The sequence below is a fragment of the Lactuca virosa genome, chromosome 4, assembly GCF_052849685.1.
Source record: "Lactuca virosa cultivar CGN04683 chromosome 4, Lactuca_virosa_CGN04683_v6, whole genome shotgun sequence".
Lineage (NCBI taxonomy): Eukaryota > Viridiplantae > Streptophyta > Magnoliopsida > Asterales > Asteraceae > Lactuca > Lactuca virosa.
This window is the reverse complement of record NC_136429.1, coordinates 102387144-102410127: the sequence shown is the minus strand read 5'-3', so window position 1 is coordinate 102410127 and position 22984 is coordinate 102387144. Positions and strand designations below refer to the sequence as shown.

The 22984-nt window shown below is 35.1% G+C and overlaps 1 protein-coding gene across 2 annotated transcripts; it reads left to right on the top strand.

Moving 5' to 3' along the window:
• The first annotated feature begins 408 nt into the window (after positions 1-408).
• LOC145106815 (squamosa promoter-binding protein 1-like) lies at positions 409-22984 on the top strand. 2 transcript variants are annotated; one of them, XM_079043746.1, is made up of 2 exons: positions 409-841; positions 14653-14924. In XM_079043746.1, the coding sequence occupies exons 1-2, from the start codon at positions 495-497 to the stop codon at positions 14699-14701; spliced, it is 396 nt and encodes a 131-aa protein (XP_078899872.1). In that variant the 5' UTR covers positions 409-494; the 3' UTR covers positions 14702-14924. The 2 variants fall into 2 exon arrangements, with proteins under 2 accessions (XP_078899872.1, XP_078899871.1); XM_079043745.1 differs by lacking the exon at positions 14653-14924 and adding an exon at positions 22617-22984 and having other exon boundaries at positions 412-841.

Sequence of the window (22984 nt, the reverse complement as noted above, 5' to 3'; positions counted from 1 at the left end):
GTGATCTTAGTTTCAATGCATAAAGAAAATACATAATTGACTATAATGTCATGTCATAGACTCATAGAGAAACAAAACGACAAAAATGTACATAGGGACAAATATTAATGTTTGTGTTTGCAAAAGGATGCATGGCCTTCAATTCACCGCTACATAATAATTAACAACCACAGTTATAATAAATTTCATCGATATAAACATCCATATTAAACTTAAATACTATGAAATATTATTGATAAGAAGTTCATTGTACATTTATAAGGAACACAACTTAAAAAAATATATATTTTTTTTCGGTGTAAAGTAATGTTCATTATGCTCACAAAAAATGGTTCCGATAATTGGCTTAATTAACTACTTTGTATTAAAAAACCTCTACGTGTGTATATATACTTCCTGTGGTCCTCACACACTCTAGTTTTATATCCATCTCTTCACCTTTTCCTTTCTCTTCCTTCTTTCTATATACTGTATCCACTCTTTCTTTTTTATATATGGAAACAACAAAATCTGGAAGGGTAGTCAGAAGCATGAACGATATGTTGAAAAATGAGATGATTGAATATGGGGAAGAAGAAGAAGAAGAAGGAGGAGGAGGAGAAGAAGATGATGATGATGAGAACTTTGGAGAGGGTAGTAGGAGGAAGAAGGTAATGAGAAAGAGGGGTTCTGGTAGTGGAGGAGGGTCCGTACAACCTTGTTGTCAGGTGGAAGGTTGCACTGCTGATATGAGTAATTGCAAGACATACCACCGGCGGCATAAAGTCTGTGAGCTTCATTCCAAGGCTCCAGTTGTTATAACTGGTGGATATCAACGGCGGTTTTGTCAGCAATGCAGCCGGTAAGTAAACTTAATGTTTCGAATGTTTAAAGATTTTGGTACAGAATACAATACTATAGTTAATCTGCTCATAGAATATCCGAGTAAATTCCTTTGACTACTAGACAAACTAAATATGAAAAGCGTTCAACAAAACATGTAAATCTTAGTTCAAAAATCTTTATACTGATTGTCTAGTGTCGTATTGTGAATATAATTAAGTCTGGTTAGATGGAATGACCAAATGAAAAAAGGAAATAGACGCGAAATAAATTATAGCCTTCTTATCAGGTTTAATCGGTTTGTAGAAATGAAATGAATTGTCATATAATATTATAAATTATACGTATATACAAAATATAATTTTAACTCTATTCTACATATTATTTAATTATATATGTTTGGTTGATATAGCTTTCAAATAAATATTTGAGGAAGTCTTTCAAGACACACTCTCTAAATCAGCTCATCAATTACCCATTAAATAAAATTGTTCCAGTTAAAAAGTCTCTCTGAATCTAATTCATACACAACAGGTTTTTGTCATACACAACAGTTTATGTTTATAAAAAGGATGTACAATATGCTAAAAAAACATGACATTATTATATAACATTAAAATATTTGTATACGGATGAACTCCATATTTAAAAATGCTCATTTGCTTATCACCATTCTCAAATATGAAGCTAAGAATTTTCGAGATTTCTTAAGCTCCCATGTACGCCCACTTGTCGTCCTCATCAAAAAGCATAATTGCATTGAACAAAAAGATTAAGTAAGAACATTCGTCAGTTGTATGTTTCTCCTAAAACACTATTCTATTTCGAGAGTATAGATAACCACTTTGTGGATGTTGAATATCTAGTATGATCAATCCAACTGGCATCAGAATACCCTTATATCATACTGAGGAATGACATATATGTCAATTCAAAAGTACCTGTCCTTTCTAGGTACCCTAGTACTCTACTGATTACCTTGACTACCTTCGTACTTGCTTGATAGAATACTCACTTAGTTTGTTAATAGAGAACATGGTGTTAGGTCGAGTAAAATGCATGACATTAATTATGCTACCAATTGTACTCACATACTCTAGTTGAGTCAGTGCTTAACCATACATCATATTAACTTTCATATTTGAACCATAAGGAGTGTTAAATTCCATAATGTTCAAGTGTTAAATCTTTGTCAGAGTTTTCTATATGTAATGAGATTGACCAAGAAAAGTTGACTATCTATCCTTTTCACCTTGATACCAAGCATGATATCTACTTATCTTATATCTTTTATTTTAAAGTGCAAGGATTTATATTTCTTCATCAAAATATACATTCTAAGTAAGTACTACTGATCACCATATCACCGATATAAAGACAGATAATGATTATGTATTCAAGCGTGCATTTGGTATAAATCCACATGTTAGCACTATTATGCTAAAAACCAAAAGAGGTCATAGTGGTATCAAATCGCTAAAGTCATTATTAACTTGTTTCAAATCATACAAAGATTTAAAAAGTATATACACATTCTCTTCTTGTCCTCATATCACAAAACCTTTAGGTTGCTCCTAATAAATCTCTTCATGGAGATAACCGTTCGTAAAGGCTTTCTTCACATCTATATGTTGAACATATAGCCCTTTCAAGGTTGATATTGGTATAAGAGTTCTAATATAACTAATCCTAGCAAACATAGCATATGTATCAAAGTATTTGATTCTTTCTATATAGCTATATCCTTCATAAACTAATCTTCCTTTATTTATATCCTCGTCAATATAACCATTCATTCATTGAGGTTTTATTCACATCTATTTGATGAATGTATAGTCCTTTAAGGATGAGTGAGCTATAAAAGTTCTAGTAGAACTAATATTATAAAACATAACATATATAGGTATCGAAGTATTCCTTCTATCTATTTGTATTCTCTAAAACCTAATTTTGCTTTATAGGCATATATGGATTCATCTGGATGATACATTCTTTTGAAAATTCATTTGGACGCTAATGGTTTCTTCTCCTTGGGTATATCAACTACTATTAATTTATATTTATTATAATAGGATCCATATCGTCATTGATATCGTCCTTCCTGGAAAAGGAGTATCCCTAAACGACATGGTTGTATTAGCGGTGTTAGGATCACCATCCAAGTTAATGTAGAAGAATGAACTCTCTTGTTACTTTGTTTTGAGTCCCTTCATCCAAATATAATAGAAAATCATATCCTAGTTTTTTTTCTCCTTTTTATCCATTGTACTTCTTATTGTATCTTTATAATTTGAGAAAATCAAATATTATATTGAGATTTACTTGAAGTGTTTTAGGTTTAGAACTTTCATCGTATTTTGAAACTTGTCCTCAAATACTTCTACATCTATGGATTCAACTATGACACCAAATTCTTCATACAATAGTTAGTGATCATTTCTATTTAGAGCATGTCTAATGAATATACTCTTTATAGATTGGGACCCTAATTTGGATCACTTAAGTTCGAGTGTATGACTATTAAATAATATAAGTTTGGTTTTCTTTCCTCCAAAACTCATAAGGACTCGTAGGAATCATATTAATAGTGATCCTATTTTGTACATTGAACAGAATCAGTAGTGGTTCCCCTATAGATTATTTAGTAAACATAACTGGATCAACATCACGTTGTTCATTTCAACTAAGGTTCGATTCTTTTTTAATCTAAAAAAGTTATGATGGGGAGTAAAGGGTAAAGTTCTTTCATGTTTTATGTAACGACCCAAATTTTCTATACACCTAATCTAAGAGAAATATCAAAGTTTTAATCTACATTGTGGAATTCTAAACAATTAAAAACCTTTACTTCCCAGGACAAATCACGGGTTTATAATAAAATATTACATATAAAATTAAACAACAAGGAAATACAATAATATCATCCAACTATCTATCTCTTGACCTCGTGCTCCTGTCTTCTCTTCTAGTACCACGTCTGCTATTACCTGAATATGCAAAAAATAAACATCTACAACATCAGACACAATGTGTTTGTGTCTGGTGAGTTATTCTTTCTATCTTTCTTTTTCTTTATCATACTTTGTCATATAACTCTTTCTCTAATATCATACAATAATGTTATTTCCTCTTCATCTATCTCTTCCCATTTATCTTTCTTCTGTAATCTTTTCCTTTTACTCTTTATCATATCATCTATCTCTTTGTCTATCATCTACTTTGTTTCTCATACTCTTCTCTTAGCCTTTTAATATGTTCTTTTCATACTCTTTACATACTCTAACTCTGTCTCTGGCTCTATCTCTTCTCGGCTCTTTTTTATCTATTCTCTATCACTTTTCTATGCTCTAACGCTTAACATACCTTCACATGCTCTGCTTACTCTTCACCCTTTTTTTATTCTTAACTCAAATACCCCAACATTATGTTCTCATCTAGACCCAATGGTCACATTTCGTAGTCTGATCACATCTATACTCTAAAGGAAACAACATCCCACTTTCATCGCAGGGTGAACACATCCGGACTTACTCTTCTCTTTTATGATCCGTCATGGAACCTTACTCTTTCTTTCTACTCTTGAATCTCTCACTGATTCCTTACACTTAACCCCTCGTGGGTTACATCTAAGTTCTTACAAAGGACTGTCTTATTTTGTTCCTTTCAAAGAACCTTTTTCTCTATATTCTAAAACCATACCAATTTGGATTCTCGTAAGAATCATCTATCTACATCCCCCAAAGGGGATCCTTTATCTATGTTCCCTAAGGAACCATCATCTCATTCATATAAGAGTCATACTCTTGTCCTCGTAAGAACCATACTCTTATTCCTGAAGGAATCATACTCTTGTACTCATAGGAACCTTCTATCTCTTGTCCCGGTAGGAATCATACTCTTGTCCCCAAAGAAACCTTCTATCTCTTGTCCCCGTAGAAACCATACTCTTGTCCCCGAAGGAACCTTCTATCTCTTGTCCCTATAGGAACCATACTCTTGTCCGCGAAGGAACCTTCTATCTCTTGTCCCTGAAGGAACCATACTCTTGTCCCTGAAGGAACCTTCTATCTCTTGCCCCCGAAGGAACCATTCTCTTGTTCTGGAAGGAACCTTCTTTTTGTTCCCTTAGGAACCTCTATCTCTATATCTCCATATTTCTTATGTGACTCATCTCATAACACTAGTCCCTCAGACAATATATCTCTTTGTCTCATCAAGGGACCTTCTAATCTTTCTCTTCTAGTACTTAGCTTATTAATTACTTAATCTATATCTATGTTTAATAACATATTGGCATTCTACAATACCATTAATGTCTAGACATACTTACATACTCTTATGATTATATTGCATATATTCATCTTCTAATTCTTTCTTTTATCTCTAAGGTATTTAGTAAATACCATTCTCATCTAAACCCACATACTCTTGTACATACATGATCTGCTTCATGTATCTTGTGTGTCCAACTTACATACTCTTAATATGTGTATATGCTCTAATACATGTTCTTACACACATATTCTTCATCTATCTTCATCTCATCTCCTAGGGACATTCTTTTAGGGCCCTAAGCTCCAACATACATGTATACATGTAAAAATATAAAATACATAATCTAAAGAGAGAATGAGAGTAATAACTCACCTTATCAGTTAGTGAAGACTAATTGTTCCATCTTCCTCTACTCTACCATTGATTCATCTTAGATCCATCTTGTTTTCTCTTAGGCCTAATCATACATATTCACAAGCATCTTAATACTTGTCTTAGCCTATTACAAGTTTTTGACTCTCTAAGTCAACCTCACCACTTAATGCATCAACTTTCTATCTTTTCAAACTCTATCTCTTAATCTCATCTAGTTAATGAATTAAGTATCCTATACTACTCAATTCATTATATTCTATCATCTATTGAATGAATTCATACATAATCACTAGTTAGGGTTACAAACCCTACTCTCATTGGATTGATCCCAATCATGTGAATCACTTTCTAAGCTTATTTAAAGCTTCTAGGCACTATCAATAACATCATACTTAATCTATACGATAATCAAACCAAACAATCAAACCAATTCATCAAAACACCATTAAAGCCCTACTAGCTTAAAATGGAGAAGATGATTACCTTACAGGATTTATAACTTCAATCCAAGCCATATGCACCCTAGACCGCCTCTTGTCCCTTCTTCCTTCTCCAAATCGTCAGAGCATCATATGGGAGGGTTTAAGAGTTCAAAATGATAAGAATTATGGCTTATCAGCCTCGTGTTCTGATATGTAACCGTGCAACAGTTACTTTTCTACCACACCATAGTGACCATTTGACCTCAGTCATTGGACGTGCATTTGCTTGCCACACCACATCATTCTTCTTGCCACGTCGTGGTACTCTACCTCCACTACCAACCTACTTTGGCCACAACGCCGTGACACCCATATACCGTGCCGCGGGACAAAGTACGATCCCTTTCTTTCTTACAAGTAACTATCATCGTGTCATGGTAGCATATCCATCGCGCCATAGTTCCGGATTGATAGCAACCCCTTAGGCTGATTCCATTCCAGCTTTGGGACGTTTTTGTCTCAACTTCTATCATTCATAAGTTCTTTATTTCTTAACCGTTTTCTATGATCTTTATATCCACACGAAGGTGGGAACATACTCTACAATATTGTTAAGTCATATCTTACTAAATTAATATAGATCTTAATTTATTAAATCACAACTTGACCCAAAAAGCATAAAATACTCATTTTACCATTTTGACCAAAATACATCTTCTCATGCATTCTTTCTCTTAAAATTAATCATCTAATCTCATCTTATTGACTTCAACTCTTATTTGCTATTTTCATGAAGTCACACCTTCATTTTCTCGTCTCTGTCTCTTAATTGACCATTTTGCCTTTTTCGTCGATATTTGACTAAAAGTCAACTTTCGCTAAATTTCAGGTTCTTACATTTTATACCATTCTCTTCATAGACCATGTCAAACTATTATATGAAATATTCTCTACCTCTAACCTAAAAAAGAATCTTTATGTTTTCTCATGTTGATTTTCCACTTCAGCCTTATAATGTTTAAATACATCAAAAACTTCATCTTTTGATCATAACAAATAAAAACGTAAATAATGGCTCGTGTCTTTACATAAAGTAATGAAACATCTATTTCCTCATCAAATAGATATTTCATTTAGATAATAAATATCTGAATGAGACAAATCTACAATGTAGTAACTCGATTTACACTAGGAAAGATTTCTTTGTAAACTTCGATTTTATAAAGTTTCACATTTGTATAATTATTTATCGTTTAATTTTAGCATACCTTTAGTTCTCATTTTTTCTATATTGTTAATATTTGTGGGTGCTTAACATTTTTTATATAAATAAATTAAAAAAGGCATATAGTTAGAAAACATTCTTTCATTCAATTCAGAAACAACTTCATCATTCCTATCATAAGCATTAGTACTTTATTTATACTGTGAGTATCACCACTAACACTAAAATCAATATGTATTATAGAAACACCATGCCTAGATCCTCCATGATTGATATGTCTTTTAATAAAATCACAACACTAGTCGTCAAATTGTTTGTTTATCAAGTCTAAATTACTACAATCTTAAAGGTTTTGATTTGATTAAATTTTAGACAAATGGACATCATAATATCTTCCTCCAACCTCTTCACCATGAATTATGACTTTGTCAAACTAGAGCACTTTGATGGTTAGAATTACACTTTTGGGCTAATAAGGTTACATTTTTCCTTATTGTGTTCAAGATTTGTTTTGTTGTGGACCCTTAATTGGTCCTTAATCTAGTTGATCATGTATCCAAAGTGGAAAATAAACCATACCAAAAATAACTTTTATGATATGGACAAGTCGACGTCCCTTAGTAGTGAGTTAGAGCACTTATCTCTTGGTCTCATAAATAATTTCCTTTCTAACCACCTTTATAATTTGTATGTGTCGATAACATATATGAGAAATGTAATAACACACACCTTGTGTCCAAGTACTTACACTTCCAAGTGGTCTACGAAAGAACAATCTTAGTGAATATGCAAGAGCTCAAGATCTTAGCCAACAAGCTGAACAAGCTTTCCATGTCCTTATCGGAGCTCTTCTAAGTGGGTGCAAATACTTAAAATGTGACACCCTCTTATAAATACTTCTCAAAGAGGACGATGCACAAGTTTAATGATTGCTCATTCTATGGTTTGTTGAAGCTCCTCATAATTAAGGATAAAATTAGCAACATGGAAGAATATGTTAAAGTGAGATCAAGTGTGTGATAACATTGTCATATGATTATGATAAAGAGAAATTACAATGGTTCTCAAAGAAAAGCATAAAGACTACAAAGAATAAAGCATATATAAATACTAGCTAGACAGAAACCCTAATGGGCTAAAGACAAAAGGTCCCATAAACAAGCGGGCTAATATATAGACTAACATCCCCCCTCAAACTCACAATGCCGCTGCATTAGCATTGAGAGTTTTTCACAGAAGAACCGAAATCGAGAAGTCGATAAAGCCTTCATAAAAATATCCGCAAGGTGTAAGGTTGATGAAACAAATGGAAGTGAAATGGTCCCAAGCTGCAGGTGATGACGGGTAAATTGACAATCAATCTCAATGTGCTTCGTCCGCTCACGAAAAAAAGAATTCTTCGCAATTTGTATCGCACTTTTATTATCACAATGCAAGGGAGTATATGAAGAAACATAAACTCCCATATCCACAAGCAGCCACCGTAACCAAATAATCTCACATGTAGTTACAGCCATAGCACGATATTCAGCCTCCGTGGAAGATCTAGAGACAACATCCTGTTTCTTTCTCTTCCATAAAATGAGAGACTCTCCAAGAAATACACAAAATCCAGTGGTGGACTTACGATCATGACGATCACCATCCCAATCAGAATCACTATATGCACGTAACTCAAGAGAAGACGTAGAGGGAAACAAGAGAGTCTGAAACTGAGTGCCACGAAGATATCTCAGAATGCGAAGAACAGCTCCTCAATGAACAGAGTAGGAGCAGTAACAAACTGACTGAAAACATAAATAGCATGATCAATATCTGGACGAGTAACTGTGAGATAAACCAAACTTGCCACCACAGTGCGATAAATATTCGGATCGGACAAAGGAACACCATTAGTAGGAGAATATCGTGCATTGGTTTCAAGAGGAGTATCAATAGTCCGATTGTCAGAGAGGCCCGCCAGTGTAAACAAGTCAGATATATATATTTAGTCTGGGAAAGAAGGTACCCTTTCTTAGACTGAGCAACCTCAATACCCAAGAAATAACACAGCAATCCCAAATCCTTCATAGCAAATCGACGAGCTAGATCATGCTTCAAAGACTCAATACCATCATGGTCATCACCCGTAATAATCATGTCATCCACATATAAGGACAGAAGAATCCGTCCTGCACTCGAGCATCTAACAAACATAGCAGAATCGTGATTACTCTAGACAAATCCAAGAGAGGTAATCACCATGCATAATTTCTCAAACCAAGAACGAGGGGCTTGCTTGAGCCCATACAAAACTTTGCGAAGCCGAAAAACCTCACCCGGTCGGTGCTGAATTCCTGGAGGAGGGGTCATATAAACCTCTTCATGAAGGTCACCATTCAAAAAGGCATTCTTGACATCCATTTGAAAGATCTTCCACTGTCGGATGGATGCAAATGAATCATAGTACGAATTGTCGTCATCTTTGCAACAGGGGCAAATGTATCCTTGTAGTCAAATCCATAATGTTGGGAATACCCTTTTGCTACAAGTCTAGCCTTGTATCATTCAACAGAACCATCAGCTTTTGTTTTTATCTTGTACACCCAATGACAACCTATCGTATGTTTCCCAGGAGGAAGAGAAACCAAATCCCATGTATGAGTCTGATGGAGAGCAGTGAGTTCTTCAGCCATAACATTCTGGCAAAGAGGATCTGTAACAGCTTCTCTATATGATTCAGGTTCAGACAGATAATGGATACTTGTTATAAAAGAAGCAAACGGTCCTGAATATGTAGAGTAAGAAAAATCTGGTAGCTTGGTGCACTTGACAGGACGAGAAGATCTCCTGAGGGGTGGTGGTGGAGGTGGATCCTTAACTTCAATAATCGGAGGATCAGGCTCAGGAATAGGTGGAGTCGAGGCACCCTCTGAAGAAGTGGGTGTGTCATGAGCTGAGGGATCATGTGGCATAGATGAATCTCGAGCCTCTATATCTTCATTAAAAGGATCAATACGTAGAAGATCGGACTTCGTTACATTGTGGGCTGTAGCAGGAATCGAGAAGAAAGGAATATGTTCCAAAAAAGTAACGTGTCGGGAAACATATAACTTCTGACTCACAGGATCATAGCAACGGTATCCTTTCTGACCAATACCATACCCCAAAAATACACAAATAGCAGATTTCGGCCCCAGCTTGTTCCTTTCAACATGAGGACGAAGAACAAAACAAGTACATCCAAAAACTCGTAAGGAAGAGTAGTCTGGTAGATGACCATATAACTTCTCAAAAGGAGATATTCCTGAATTCAATGAAGTAGGGATACGATTAATCACATACATAGCAGTTAGGACTGCTTCTCCCCAAAAGGCACTAGGGACCTGCACAGACAGGAGCAATGAGCGAGCAGTCTCAACAATATAACGATGTTTTCGTTCTGCCACACCGTTTTGATGAGGTGTGTCAGTACACGAAGACTGGTGTATGGTACCATCAGAAGCAAGTAACTGAGTAAATCATTAGAGGTATATTCACCCCTTAAGTCACACCTGAAGCACTTAATCATAGCCGAATGTTGAGTTTTAACAAGAGCTCTAAAATTGTTGTAAATATCAAAGAAATCAGATCCGCGTTTCTATATCGAGTATAATCATCTATAAAAGATACATAATAGGTTGACGCACCCTTTGTGGATACTGGTGCAGGACCCCATACATCAGAATTAATAATGTCAAAAGGAGCAGTAGAACAAGACATACTTTTATTGAAGGGTAAATCAGAGCATTTTTCCAGTTTGCAACCACTACAATCAGAAATATCACAAGAGTTTGAATGACCCAAAACACCACTAGATGCTAAAAAATTCAAATGTGGTACAGACACATGTCCCAAACGAGAATGCCAAAGATAAAACTCAGACGAAAAAGGACTCAAACGAAAAGAAGATAAATCAATGCTGGAAGCAGCAACAACAGATACTTTGAGGACCTCCAAGACATATAGTTCCCCCACCCTACGGCCGATCCCAATCACCTTCTGGTGTATTTATCCTGTATAACATAGACAGAATCAGAAAAGAACACCCAGTTACCAGACTTACATAACTGACTAACTGAGGCAAGATTCAAAGTAAGTTTGGGAATGTAATAAACATCAGGAAGAGTGATATGAGAAACAGAGACAGACCCAACACCCTCAACTAGCATAGATGTGTCACTAGCAGACTTAACAGAAATAGATGACACTTGCGACAAAGAAGTAAATGATGACAAATGAGGAGTCATATGATGGGTTGCACCAGAATCTAAAATCCACAAAGATGAGGGAATACCTGATGTACCAGATGAAGAATGACCAGAATAAGACATAGATGCAGACATGGCAGTGGGATTAGAAGCCAAATATTGTCTGAAGCTCTCAAACACCTTGGGATCCAATGCAGATGGTGGCATGTATCCAACGGATTATGTGTCAACTGGTGTACAGCAGCAGCAGCAAACTGTGGAGGACGAGGGGTCCATGGAGGAGTACCAGAGGAATGCGGCTGAAACTTCTATTGACCAAACCTATTTTGTTGCCCTGCCTGAGGTTGACCAGATTTACCCTTGTTGACTAACAATGGACACTGAGCTTTCCAATGATTTTTCTGTTTGAAGAATGCACGCTCATCATAAGCAACCCTTGACGTTTGTCGAGACTGGTTGGAGGAAACAGCAAGCACATCAGGAGCGGGAGTAGGAATAGAGGTTGCTTTAAACCCTTTATCCGCATGAGACTTGATACGAGTCTCTTCTGCAATTAACTCATGGACAACAGAATCCACTGAGGGAAGAGGAGAGCGATGAAGAATGGTTCCACGTAGGCCTTCAAAATCAGAATGCAAGGCCATCAAGAACTGGACCAAGCTTTGTTCTTCCCTCCTAGCAATGTAAGGCTCAAAATATTTTAACTCTTTAGATTCAGTAAGAGCCAACTGGTCCCACAGATCAGACATAGCGGCATAGAAATCTTGAATACTCTGGTCATTCTGTTGAAGAGCACGAATATCTAACTGATATTGTTTAGCAAATTTGGACTGAGTATATAGTCTCTCCAAGTGATTCCAAACTTCTTTTGTTGTGTCATATTTAGCCAACTGCATACCAATAGACTGAGTAACAGAGTTATTAATCCAAGTAATGACCTTGGAATTATCAGTCTCCCAAGCATCAAGCAACAGATCAAAATTCTCAGTTTGAGGCACTAAGGGTTTAACTTTAGTCCCAGTGATATAGCCCCACATATTCTTCCCACGAAGGAAGTTCTTCATAACGTAACTCCAATACGTATAATTCTTTCCATCCAAACGAGTACTGATTGACTAAAGGGAATCATCCTTTCCAGTCATGTTGATAGTGAATAAATAACCACAATGACAGTATAACAATCTGAGAATGAAAGGAGTAACAAACCAGCGGAAGCAATCAATCGAATAACGAACCAACAACAACAATTACGAATCAACAGCAGCAACGAACCAACAACAGCAACATCGAATCAACAGTAACAACGAATCAAAACATCAACAACGAATACCAGCGACAACAAACGAGTACGACATGCAACAGTAACCCTAGAAAATTTCGATACGCGCCACAGATGACTGCTACAAAGACTTCTAACAACGTATCGAACCTCCGCTCTGATAACATGATAACATTGTCATATGATTATGATAAAGAGAAATTACAAGGGTTCTCAAAGAAAAGCATAAAGACTACATAGAATAAAGCAGATATAAATACTACCTAGACAGAAACCCTAATGGGCTAAAGAAAAAAAGGGCCCATAAACAAGCGGGCTAATATATAGACTAACAGTGTGCACCACTTATTAGCTAGGGTTCTGGACAAAAGCGAAGAATTTGGTTCAATAATAGGAAATTCTTAGGGCCTGAAAAATAGGAGTTCAATAATCCCAACCATCAACAACAACCAACAACAACAACAACAAACCAATGTGAGCTCTAAAGTGACATGCATACATAGAGACATGTCACTATGTATGGGAGTTCCCCTTGTACAAATATGGTCGTATATATAGCTCTATAAACATAGTTGAAGATACTTCCCACTAGGTAGTCTGAGCTTAGTTTATGGATTTTTGTGCTACTATAGTGAGACAGGTGTCCAAAACCTATGGCCCTATAAGAGAAGGGACGGTGGTGGTATGCATTCATGGCCACAAACTAAGCTCCTTAGGCACGATATGATTAAAGTTTAGGAATAGTCAAAGAATCACCCTTCGAGATGTGTTTCATGTTCCCATGATCTCAAAATGGATTTGTATCGTCATAAAAGGTTTACAATAATATTCATAAGATGGTAATTGAGAATGTTCAAATGGAGCTCAATAGAAACATCTTGGAAGAACCGATAAATGCAAAGCTAACTTAGAAACACACAAGAGCAATGGATCTAGAATCACATAGTTTTTGAATACGTAGAAAAATAAGAGAATATAAGAGATCTTGTTCTTCTGTGGGAAATAAGTGGTACCTAAGAGATCCTATTTAAACATGTTAGAAACCCTAGGAGACCTTAAAAAAGAGGTGCAATGATTTTCGCCAACCACTCACAGTCTTCCATATGGAAGACAAAGAGTCTAAGTTTAGACCTATTTACAATGTCTTTCTTTCTAAGATTATCTAATATCAAAGTAGGCTTATTAGTTGTGGAATTGATGGTTATATCTAATTGTTTGACTGGATTGGTTAGAGGTGGCCATAACTTTAACTTTTTAATAAGTTCAATTAGTCAATACCCATTATAAATAAAGTCTCCTAGCAATGATGAAGCATGCGAAGTACAAAGTGTACCTAAAATACATCATTTCCCTAATTTTGCAACTTGCACTCACAACCCAGTTATGTGTGTGTATGGACTTGATCCATTTTTTATCCCACTAAAGCTTTTAAGACTAAACGCAAGGAAATCCTTATAAACCCACCAAATTTTCTTCCTATCACATATGTAGGACAAGGAAACTATCCAACTTGCTTCCTCCTTCATAATTTCTAGCACCTTAATCCTTGAAATGTCAAATGATTTCCCATTAAGGCATTTAAATTTTGGTTGTATATTTAATGCAAAACCAAACTTAGAAGTTAAACTATCGACAATATTATATGAGATATTTGATAATAATACCCATTGTCTATAATTTCTAGCTAGAAACATAGTCAGATTCAATGATCTTAGTGTGTTTTGTCACTGGACATCTTTACAATAGGTTTAACTTCCACTCTAAAGTTAGATCATGTTGTAATGATATTTCTTTAACGGTACCAAGAGTCATTGATTTATGTTTTAATTCGACATTATTGCAATAAATAATTTTTTATGCTCTTGCAAGTGATACAATTTCCATAATAGTGATATATCTCACATGCAAATCATTATTTAGTTGTGTAAATTTTTTAAAATATAAAAATAGTTATTTTGTATACGTCATTTCCTATTTTATTATACATTATTGTATTATCTACCGTCATCAATGTATCTCTCACAGGTATGATGAACTTCATGAATTATGGGTGATTCCGTTCATCGGGATGTGAGGAATTGCTTAATCGACTTTTCTGTCAATCATTAGATTCAAACCCTACACGGTTGTAGCTATTGCACAACCGGTTCATCTCTCAGTCTTGTTACTTGAATTACTACATATGTTAACCAAGTTATTCCTCTCATGCCCTATTAAAAGATTTGTGGCATTAATAAGGTAACAATTAACCTTATTCCACTGATCATCGTTATTAATGGCATCTCTTCTCTTAGTTATGTGTTCTTTAATAGGAATAAAGTTAACAATATTATCTTTATTTTGCTTTGGTCCTCACCTGCTAAAGCAAAAGTGTACAAATACGTTTGACTCAGACATTATGCAATGCCTGTTATAATATAGAATTATCCTACAACTACAAAATCAATTGAACAAATGAAAAAAAAAATCTATAATTCTCTACACCAACTTTAGAAATGTATTTCTTTTTTTATGAACATGGTTAGAAATTTAGAGTCCTCTACAACCAACTATATATCATTTACCATTTCGTCGATTATATTGATAAGTCTTACAAGTTTGTCTATGGCCTAATCCCCTCCTTCAGAACTTTCTCTACCACTCACCAAGCCGTCAAACTGTCAACATTATTTTGCAATCTTCTTTACAAATTATTCATAAAATTTGAGCACGGATCTACCATCCAGCAAGCTGCATGTATTTCTCACCACAATCGGTGCTCTCAATCTCCTCTGATCGTGGTTCTTCACGGGCATAACAAAAAATTGAGACGGTAGTTCTAGTAGTCATGGACGTGGTCACCATCCTCCTCATTGCCAATGTTTGTCTAAAGATGGCGATTGTGCCCATAGATATCTAGATCTTACCTTATTATCGAATCAAACGCGCTCACTCAAATCCAATTTGGAAAATGCCTTTCATTCTTAGTGTCATTTAAATGACAATTTCACTGATTGGTATGTTGTTTCCTAGGAGGCTAAACATATAAATCCATTGTTTCCTTCATTTAATAGGGAGAATGCTATTGAATCTACCACCTATCTAGATTTTTACTCCAAATATAGATTGCATCTTCTTCTCACTCTATTTTCTCTTGTAGTTTTTATCTATTCATTTATCTATCTATCATTTGTCTATCTAACAAGTGACCAGAGCTACCATACTTATCATTTTACATACAAAGGGGATCTAGAGATATTTATAATAATTTCATAATGTTAAACTTGTCAAATTATTAGCAGGTACATTCAAGACATATAGGGCTAAAAATCACATATGATCGATGCCCAGAAAACAACCAAAGTACTCTCTATCAAATCCATATAGTTATCTAGGGTGTTATGATGAATGACCATTTTGAACACCTGTAGCACCCATTTTGAAAATTTTCCAAGATCTACTAAAAATTAAAAACTTTCACATTAATTTATTTATATAATGAAAGTTTGTCAATTTTTAGCTTTACTAATATATTTTTTATAGTTGGTTGTCCCAATTGATTCAAAATCTATAAGAATGTAACATACACGTTTTGAAATCGTGCTTTAAGTAAATAATATTATGAAATATTATGTGATATTGAGTATTGAGTTCTAACAGATAGTTTTTACTAGAAATAAGGTAAAACTATGTTTAGAATCACTCATAAACTATTGGAAGTCTTATGAGATTCCAATTAAAAGCTAAATAGTGACATTTAGCGAAAATATAAAATTTGAAATAAGTAAAATTTTATTGTTGAAAGTTGTAGATAATCTCGTTAGAAACATATAGGCGAAAACCTCATCGAAATCCGAGATATAATGAAGAAGTTATGACCAATCGAAGATCCGCGATAAAACCGGCACGGTGCCGAATAATGTAAAAAGTGAGTTTTTGATAAACTACTTTTTAGCCTTAGTGACCTAAATAGAAATCGTAGTATTCGTTAAACCAAGAAGTTCGATAAAAAGAACGCCAAAATCTGACTTCGTATGAGGAAGTTATGATTTTTACAAGTTTCAGCTTAGCAGTAGACAACTAAAAACTCGAATTTTAGATCGAGTGATTTTTAGCCAACACAACCTAAACGAGAATCGAAGGTCTCGTCATTAGCAGTACAACGGTAAAAAGTCTGACGAAAACGGACGTCGGATGAAGAAGTTATGAATTTTTAACGGATTTACCAGTCCCGGTCTGTTAAAAATAATAATATAAAAATAAATCAAAATTTTCCGACGAAGTCTAAAAGAAAGTTGTGGAGCATAATTTTCTCTACGCGTGCATATAAAGAACGTCAAAAACGAAGCCCGTATGAGAAAGTTATGGATTTTACAATATTGGGCACATTTTTCGAGAAATTTCGCATGAATAATGCTGCCACGTCACCCTCGCTCGGAGCTGGCCAAGTGTCTGAAGCTGCTGCGTGGCACGTCCGATAAGCGACACGTGTCGCACAGGTGTCCGAAGTCGTCACGTGATCCTCGCATGCACCCACGTGATCCGACCCGCGTGTTGGCTCCTGATTCGACCGAGGCAGCCGACCCGATCCGAAGCCAGAAGCCGCGTCATCCGACCAATGCGAAGCGAGCACCTGTCCGTCCGAGCCTCGCCCTGCTGCCACCTGGTCCGAGCCTCGCAGCCACCTGCCCTTACCCCCTCGCTTCGGATCCGAGGCTCGCACCTATATAAGGGGTGCGAGACCTCCCGGTTAGATGTTTGAAATTTGGCATTTTTCACCCTTGTTCCATATTTTCTTACATTCCGACTTCCCCCGAAGCCCTGATACTTATTCCAAAGCCCGAAACACGCCCCGAAATTCCCGAGAAGCCCGAAAAATCTATCTTTTCGGTTTCGAAGCTCTACCTTCGCAGAGCCCGGTTTTCAAGAAAACTCCCGCTTTTCAACGAAGAAAGTTATATTTAAAGCCGAAGTGCTGCCCAAATTACTATTTTGACCCCCGGTTATTTCTCGGTGAGTTTAATATATAGGAACAATTGTATGTTATGTGTTATATGTGCTATGTGCTTTTCAGTGTTATTATTCCGGTTTATTTTCCCGTGTTAATTTTTATTCGCTATGTTTAATAGCAAAGTAATACCTTTGACCATGTGATCAGTGAAAGGACTTAGATTCATATTGGTACTGGTACGTAGCCTCTGGCCATGTAGAACATGTCTCCGTAAAAGAATGATTTCTATTCTATGGTATTGGCAGAAGGTTAGACAGGGCTATAAGCCTGAAATCTACCAAAAGGTTAATCCGAAGTTGTATGTCTTCTGTGCCATTTGGGCCAAAGCTTTATTGATGTATATCAAGTATGGAAATTTTTGTCTCATTGATTGTATATTTTTGAATCAAATCAATGATTGATATGGAAAGTTTGTCATATGATTCACATATGCATTTTTTGTTCCTTCATCCTCCTTGCCTCTGCCATAGTGAAGTATATATATGGCATAACGTTATATTGTATCTATTATTGAACTCACTAAGCGTCACCGCTTACCCCTCTCAATGTTTAACTAATTTGCAGGAGATAAGCATCCAGTATAGTGATATACTGGTAGAAGATTTTTGAATAGTTTGAAACTATTGTTTTGATAGAAGATTTTCGAATAGTTTGAATCTATTGTATTTTGCACTCCCATATGTATAAAACTATAGCATCCTGGGGAGTTATGTAATATATAACACTATGAAATAGTGGGTTTGTATCCAGTAGTTTGTAACCGCTTTATCAATATAAAATATTGTTTTATGAATATGCATGTAGCATGTTTCGAAATAACTATATTGTCAAGTATGAAAGTTTGGGTCTTTCAGAAATATGAAAGTATAGAAAGGGGTTCTTTCAAAGAAGTATGTACATATTTACCAAGGTTCTAAATAATGTTAGGTGTGAGTCGACAGCAATCTCAAGCCTCAAGCTTTTAAGAACCATGACGAGCCACGCTGTTTGTAAGGCATGACTTAAGGCGATAATTTTATATATAATTTATAATTCTATAGAGATTTTCTACTATTATTCATCTTTATATAGATATATGAATTAAGGCAGAATTTTGTTAAAATGCGGTGTCAAGTACAAGCCTTAAAGCCATGGCGTGCCATGACAAGTTTTTTAATTAGAACATTGGTATTTACTAACACTAATATGGAAAATGATTAGATGGGCTATCACTTCTCTGTAAATGTTAATTCCTGTAAAAGTGTCTTGAAGGACTAAAAAAATAATACAATCTTCATCATATATAACAACCTAATTCTTATGCATATTTGGAATACATAATAACCACTTGTAAATGAGATAATTACTTTTCCTTGTGAGATACATAATAGAGCATAACAATACCTTTTGTGTAAAAACGTTGTATTCATAAAAAGAATCTAAAGTATTAAAAAATAGAACATTCATAAGAGTACAATCTATAAGGTACTTTATCTATTCCTTATTGAAACCTCATACTCGCTTCTTACAAGATAATTGTTTTATGGTGCAAAGAACCCATCAACCACCATGAATTTATGTGTATGCAAATAATTTCCATACTAGTAGGACAATTTAGTTCCAATATAAGTTGAACAACATATCATCCATATCAATGGGCCCATAACCCCAATAAAAGTTAGGAATAGATCCCCCAATTAATGCTCCATATTAGCAGGACAATATTAGGGCGTGTTTGACACAGAGCATTTAGAAGCTTCTAGTGCTTGACAAAACGCTCAATTTAAATAAAAAAAGTATCGTTTGGCACTACAAACTTTTAGCGTTTAGTTTAAACAAAATGCTCCAAATCTAAAAGTTATCTCACGTTGCATTTAACAAAACGCTACGAACTATCGGCTACCCGATACCCGTTATCTGTTACCAGCTAGTTTCACTGAACATGACCTTAACATGATTACATCACAAGAGTGTATTCAACATAACAAGCCTAATTATACATGTAAATCTATAGTCAAGTTGATATGAATTCATGTTGGAGTGGGGGGTGTTTAACGGACTTGTTCTTGTATATTGATATATCTTGACTCCCACAACTGTGATTTGTCAAATAGAAGTATCCCTTTTATATCACAACCATCTTAACGAACTAACTCATCCTTTATGTGTCATTCTTCTTACTAAGGAAGTTGAGTATATTAGGTTTAGTTCAAGTATGGATTCTACTGGTAACATAATTAATTACAGTAGTTAGTTTAGTATCCAAACGCTAGACCTCTATCATTCTTTACATGGACTTTAAAATGGCACATCATTTGTTTATGAACATGGTTGAACTTTTAGAACCCTCTACGACTAACTATTTTCCATTTTCTATTATATCGATGATATTAATAACTCTTACTAGTTTCTTTATGGCCTCAACCTTCATTCAAAAAATTTCTATACCATTCACCAGAGTGTCAAAATGCCACCATCATCTTGTGATCTTCTTAATTAAATTAAAGGCCACAAATTATTCACAAAAATATGAATGGATCCAACATCTAACAAACTGTATTTATTTCTCAACAAAATCAGTGCTCCTATACCTCCTTCGACCGTGGTTCTTCATGGGCATAACAACAAAAACTAAGGCGGTGGTTCTAGTGGTTAGGACATGGTTACCTGCTAATTGCCAACATTCTAAAAAAATGGCCACTTTTCCCACCAATGTCCGAAGTTCGCCTTATTTTCGAATCAGACACAATCACTTCATTCTAATTTAGTAAATGCCCTTCATTCTTAGTGTCATATAAACGGCAATCCTCCTTATTGGTACGTTGATTCCTAGGATGTTGAACATATAACTCCAATGTTGTCTTCCTATGACGTGGAGAATTCCATTGACTCTACCACATGTCTAGATTTCCCCTCCTAACTCAGGCTCCACCCGCTTCTCACTCACATTTCTCTCATAATTTTTATCTATTTGTTTATCGATCTAGCTAGTCGGCCAAGCTACCATATTGTTCGTTCTACATCGATCGATAAGGAAGTAGAGAGATTTTTCTTAATTCCATAATTTTAAAATTATTCAAGGATTTACAAGTATATTCAAGACACATGAGCGAAGCCAAAGAAAACAATTAAGGTATCATTTATCACATTTATAGAGTCCTTTGGAGTGTTATGATAAAATACCCTTGGAACACACGTACCACCCATTTTGAAAAAAATTCTAAGATTAGATAAAAATTATAAACTTTCACATTAAAGTGTTTATACAACAACATTTGGTCAACTTTTAACTTTACACAAATATATTTCATAGTTGGCTGTCACATTCAAATCAAAATCTATAGGAAGTACTTAGGGGGTGTTTGGATACAAAAAAAAAGAGGGTGCTTATTGCTTATTGTTTATTCCCACCACAATAAACTAAGTTTAAATGTTTAGATAAAATCTTTAAAAATCCGTTTTGTGTTAGAAATAAGCTAAATAAGCTAATTTTAATAAGCATCTCCTCCCTTACTTATTGCTTATTGGTTATTCTCACCACAAATAAGCTAATAAACAATAAGCTAATCCAAACACCCCCAATTTACCCACACTAATACAACAAATGACTAGCTCAAGGAATCATGAACACATAAACACATACCTTTAATTGCGTTAGTTGGTGATTAAAGCTTGATATATTAGGTCAAAGGCCTTCCAAAGATAATATTTATCACTCAAAATTGGCCCTCGGGTTTCTATTACTACTATGGGTTGGGAGAATATGAAGAGAATATAACATATAAGGGCTTTTATCATTTAACCAACTTTTCATGTGCTTATGTCGGCCTAAAGTATCTTGTATCGGGCCATAATTTTTCCTAGGATTTAGCTGGAGAGCACTTGAAAATGCCCCAAAAAAGTCGCAACCATGATAAATATTAAATTTGCCATCTTGTATCGGGCCATAAGTGTAACCTTCTCCTTTGATTCTTTTTTCTTTGCTTTTCGTTTTAACTTAGGTACATGACTGTACAATAACAGAACATCGTTTCTTCCACTAGTAAAATTTTACTTTGAGAATTCTTTCCTTGACATACAAACACACTACTACCATCTAAAACACCCCTTGTCCCCTTTCTGGAATCCAATTTATGGGGAGTTGGGGACCAACATCTAGAGTTAACTCCTTGTAAACATCATCTGGAATAGACATACAAGTGCCTACCGACTCCACAAGTCGAGATTTATCTCTACCAGATACGAAAATACCGGTTGATACTTTTGATGAAAGTTGTGGCATTGAGTTTTTGATATGTTAAATGGTGAGAATTTTTTTTTTGATGAAACTGTGGGTTGTGGCGCGATATTGGATGTGATCTACAGGAGGTTGAGGAATCTTGAGCAATAGCAATGATTTAGATGTATAAAGAAAACATAGAGAGACATATTTTCTGATGGAGACATTGAGAGCCTATGGCAGCAGGAAAAAAAAGACTCTTTTACAATGATGAAATTCATAATAATATTTATTTTCAAAGTCTCCTAGTGGCAGCATATATATATGCATGGGTTTCTTACGAAATTGCGTGATTTTTGGGATCCTAATTAAACAGAACTTCTATATTTCTGCAAGTAGTTTTCTATCCCATATATATGGAGAAAATGTCACGAATTATTCATGGCTCTTAGATTTATTATGTTACTGGTAACCAGCCAGGAGTTGATGTAAAGGTAATGATTTTCTTAAAAGGTTAATAGAAAAGACTAGAGAAACAATATGGCCCCCAACAAAGTAAAATGGTATTTAAGTGGAGAAAATATTCATAAAGTACCCAACCACAGTAACAAAAATGATAACTAAACTTCAGGTCATCTTGAAATTTAATGGTTGTGTGTGAACAAAATTTTGCACACTTCAGTTTGTGTTTTTTAATCTACACAAAAATGCAATATAAGGTACACAAATTTTGACTTACGGGTTCTTATATTATTCATCACAGAAATAACATTGGTTTTGCTTTTTTGGTTTTTTCTGCAGGTTCCATGACCTAATAGAATTTGATAATGCCAAGAGAAGTTGTCGTAGGCGTTTAGCTGGGCATAACGAGCGCCGACGTAAAAGCTCCTTTGAAACTTATGGAGACGGTTCCTGATCATTTAAGGAAAAGCGGATTTTTAGTCCCTCATCAACTCTACTAATAAAATAAGACATATAACTATATTGATGGCTATGATGCTCTCTCTCTTCTGTCATTCTGTAAACTTTATTATCAAGAAGTGTTGCAGTATAAGTAAATATATATGAGATATTCGTAACGTAATTAGTAAATGAATTGTGATGTTGTAGTAGCAAATCATACGCTGTTTATGATAACTTTCTAATGAAAGTAAATATATGATTCTATA

What these genes read in the sequence shown, in the direction of transcription:
- LOC145106815 (XM_079043745.1), top strand. Translation starts at nt 495, where the DNA reads ATGGAAACAACAAAATCTGGAAGGGTAGTCAGAAGCATGAACGATATG. An exon ending in TTTTGTCAGCAATGCAGCCG is followed by an intron (nt 842 to 22,616) that starts GTAAGTAAACTT and finishes TTTTTTCTGCAG; the next exon opens with GTTCCATGACCTAATAGAAT.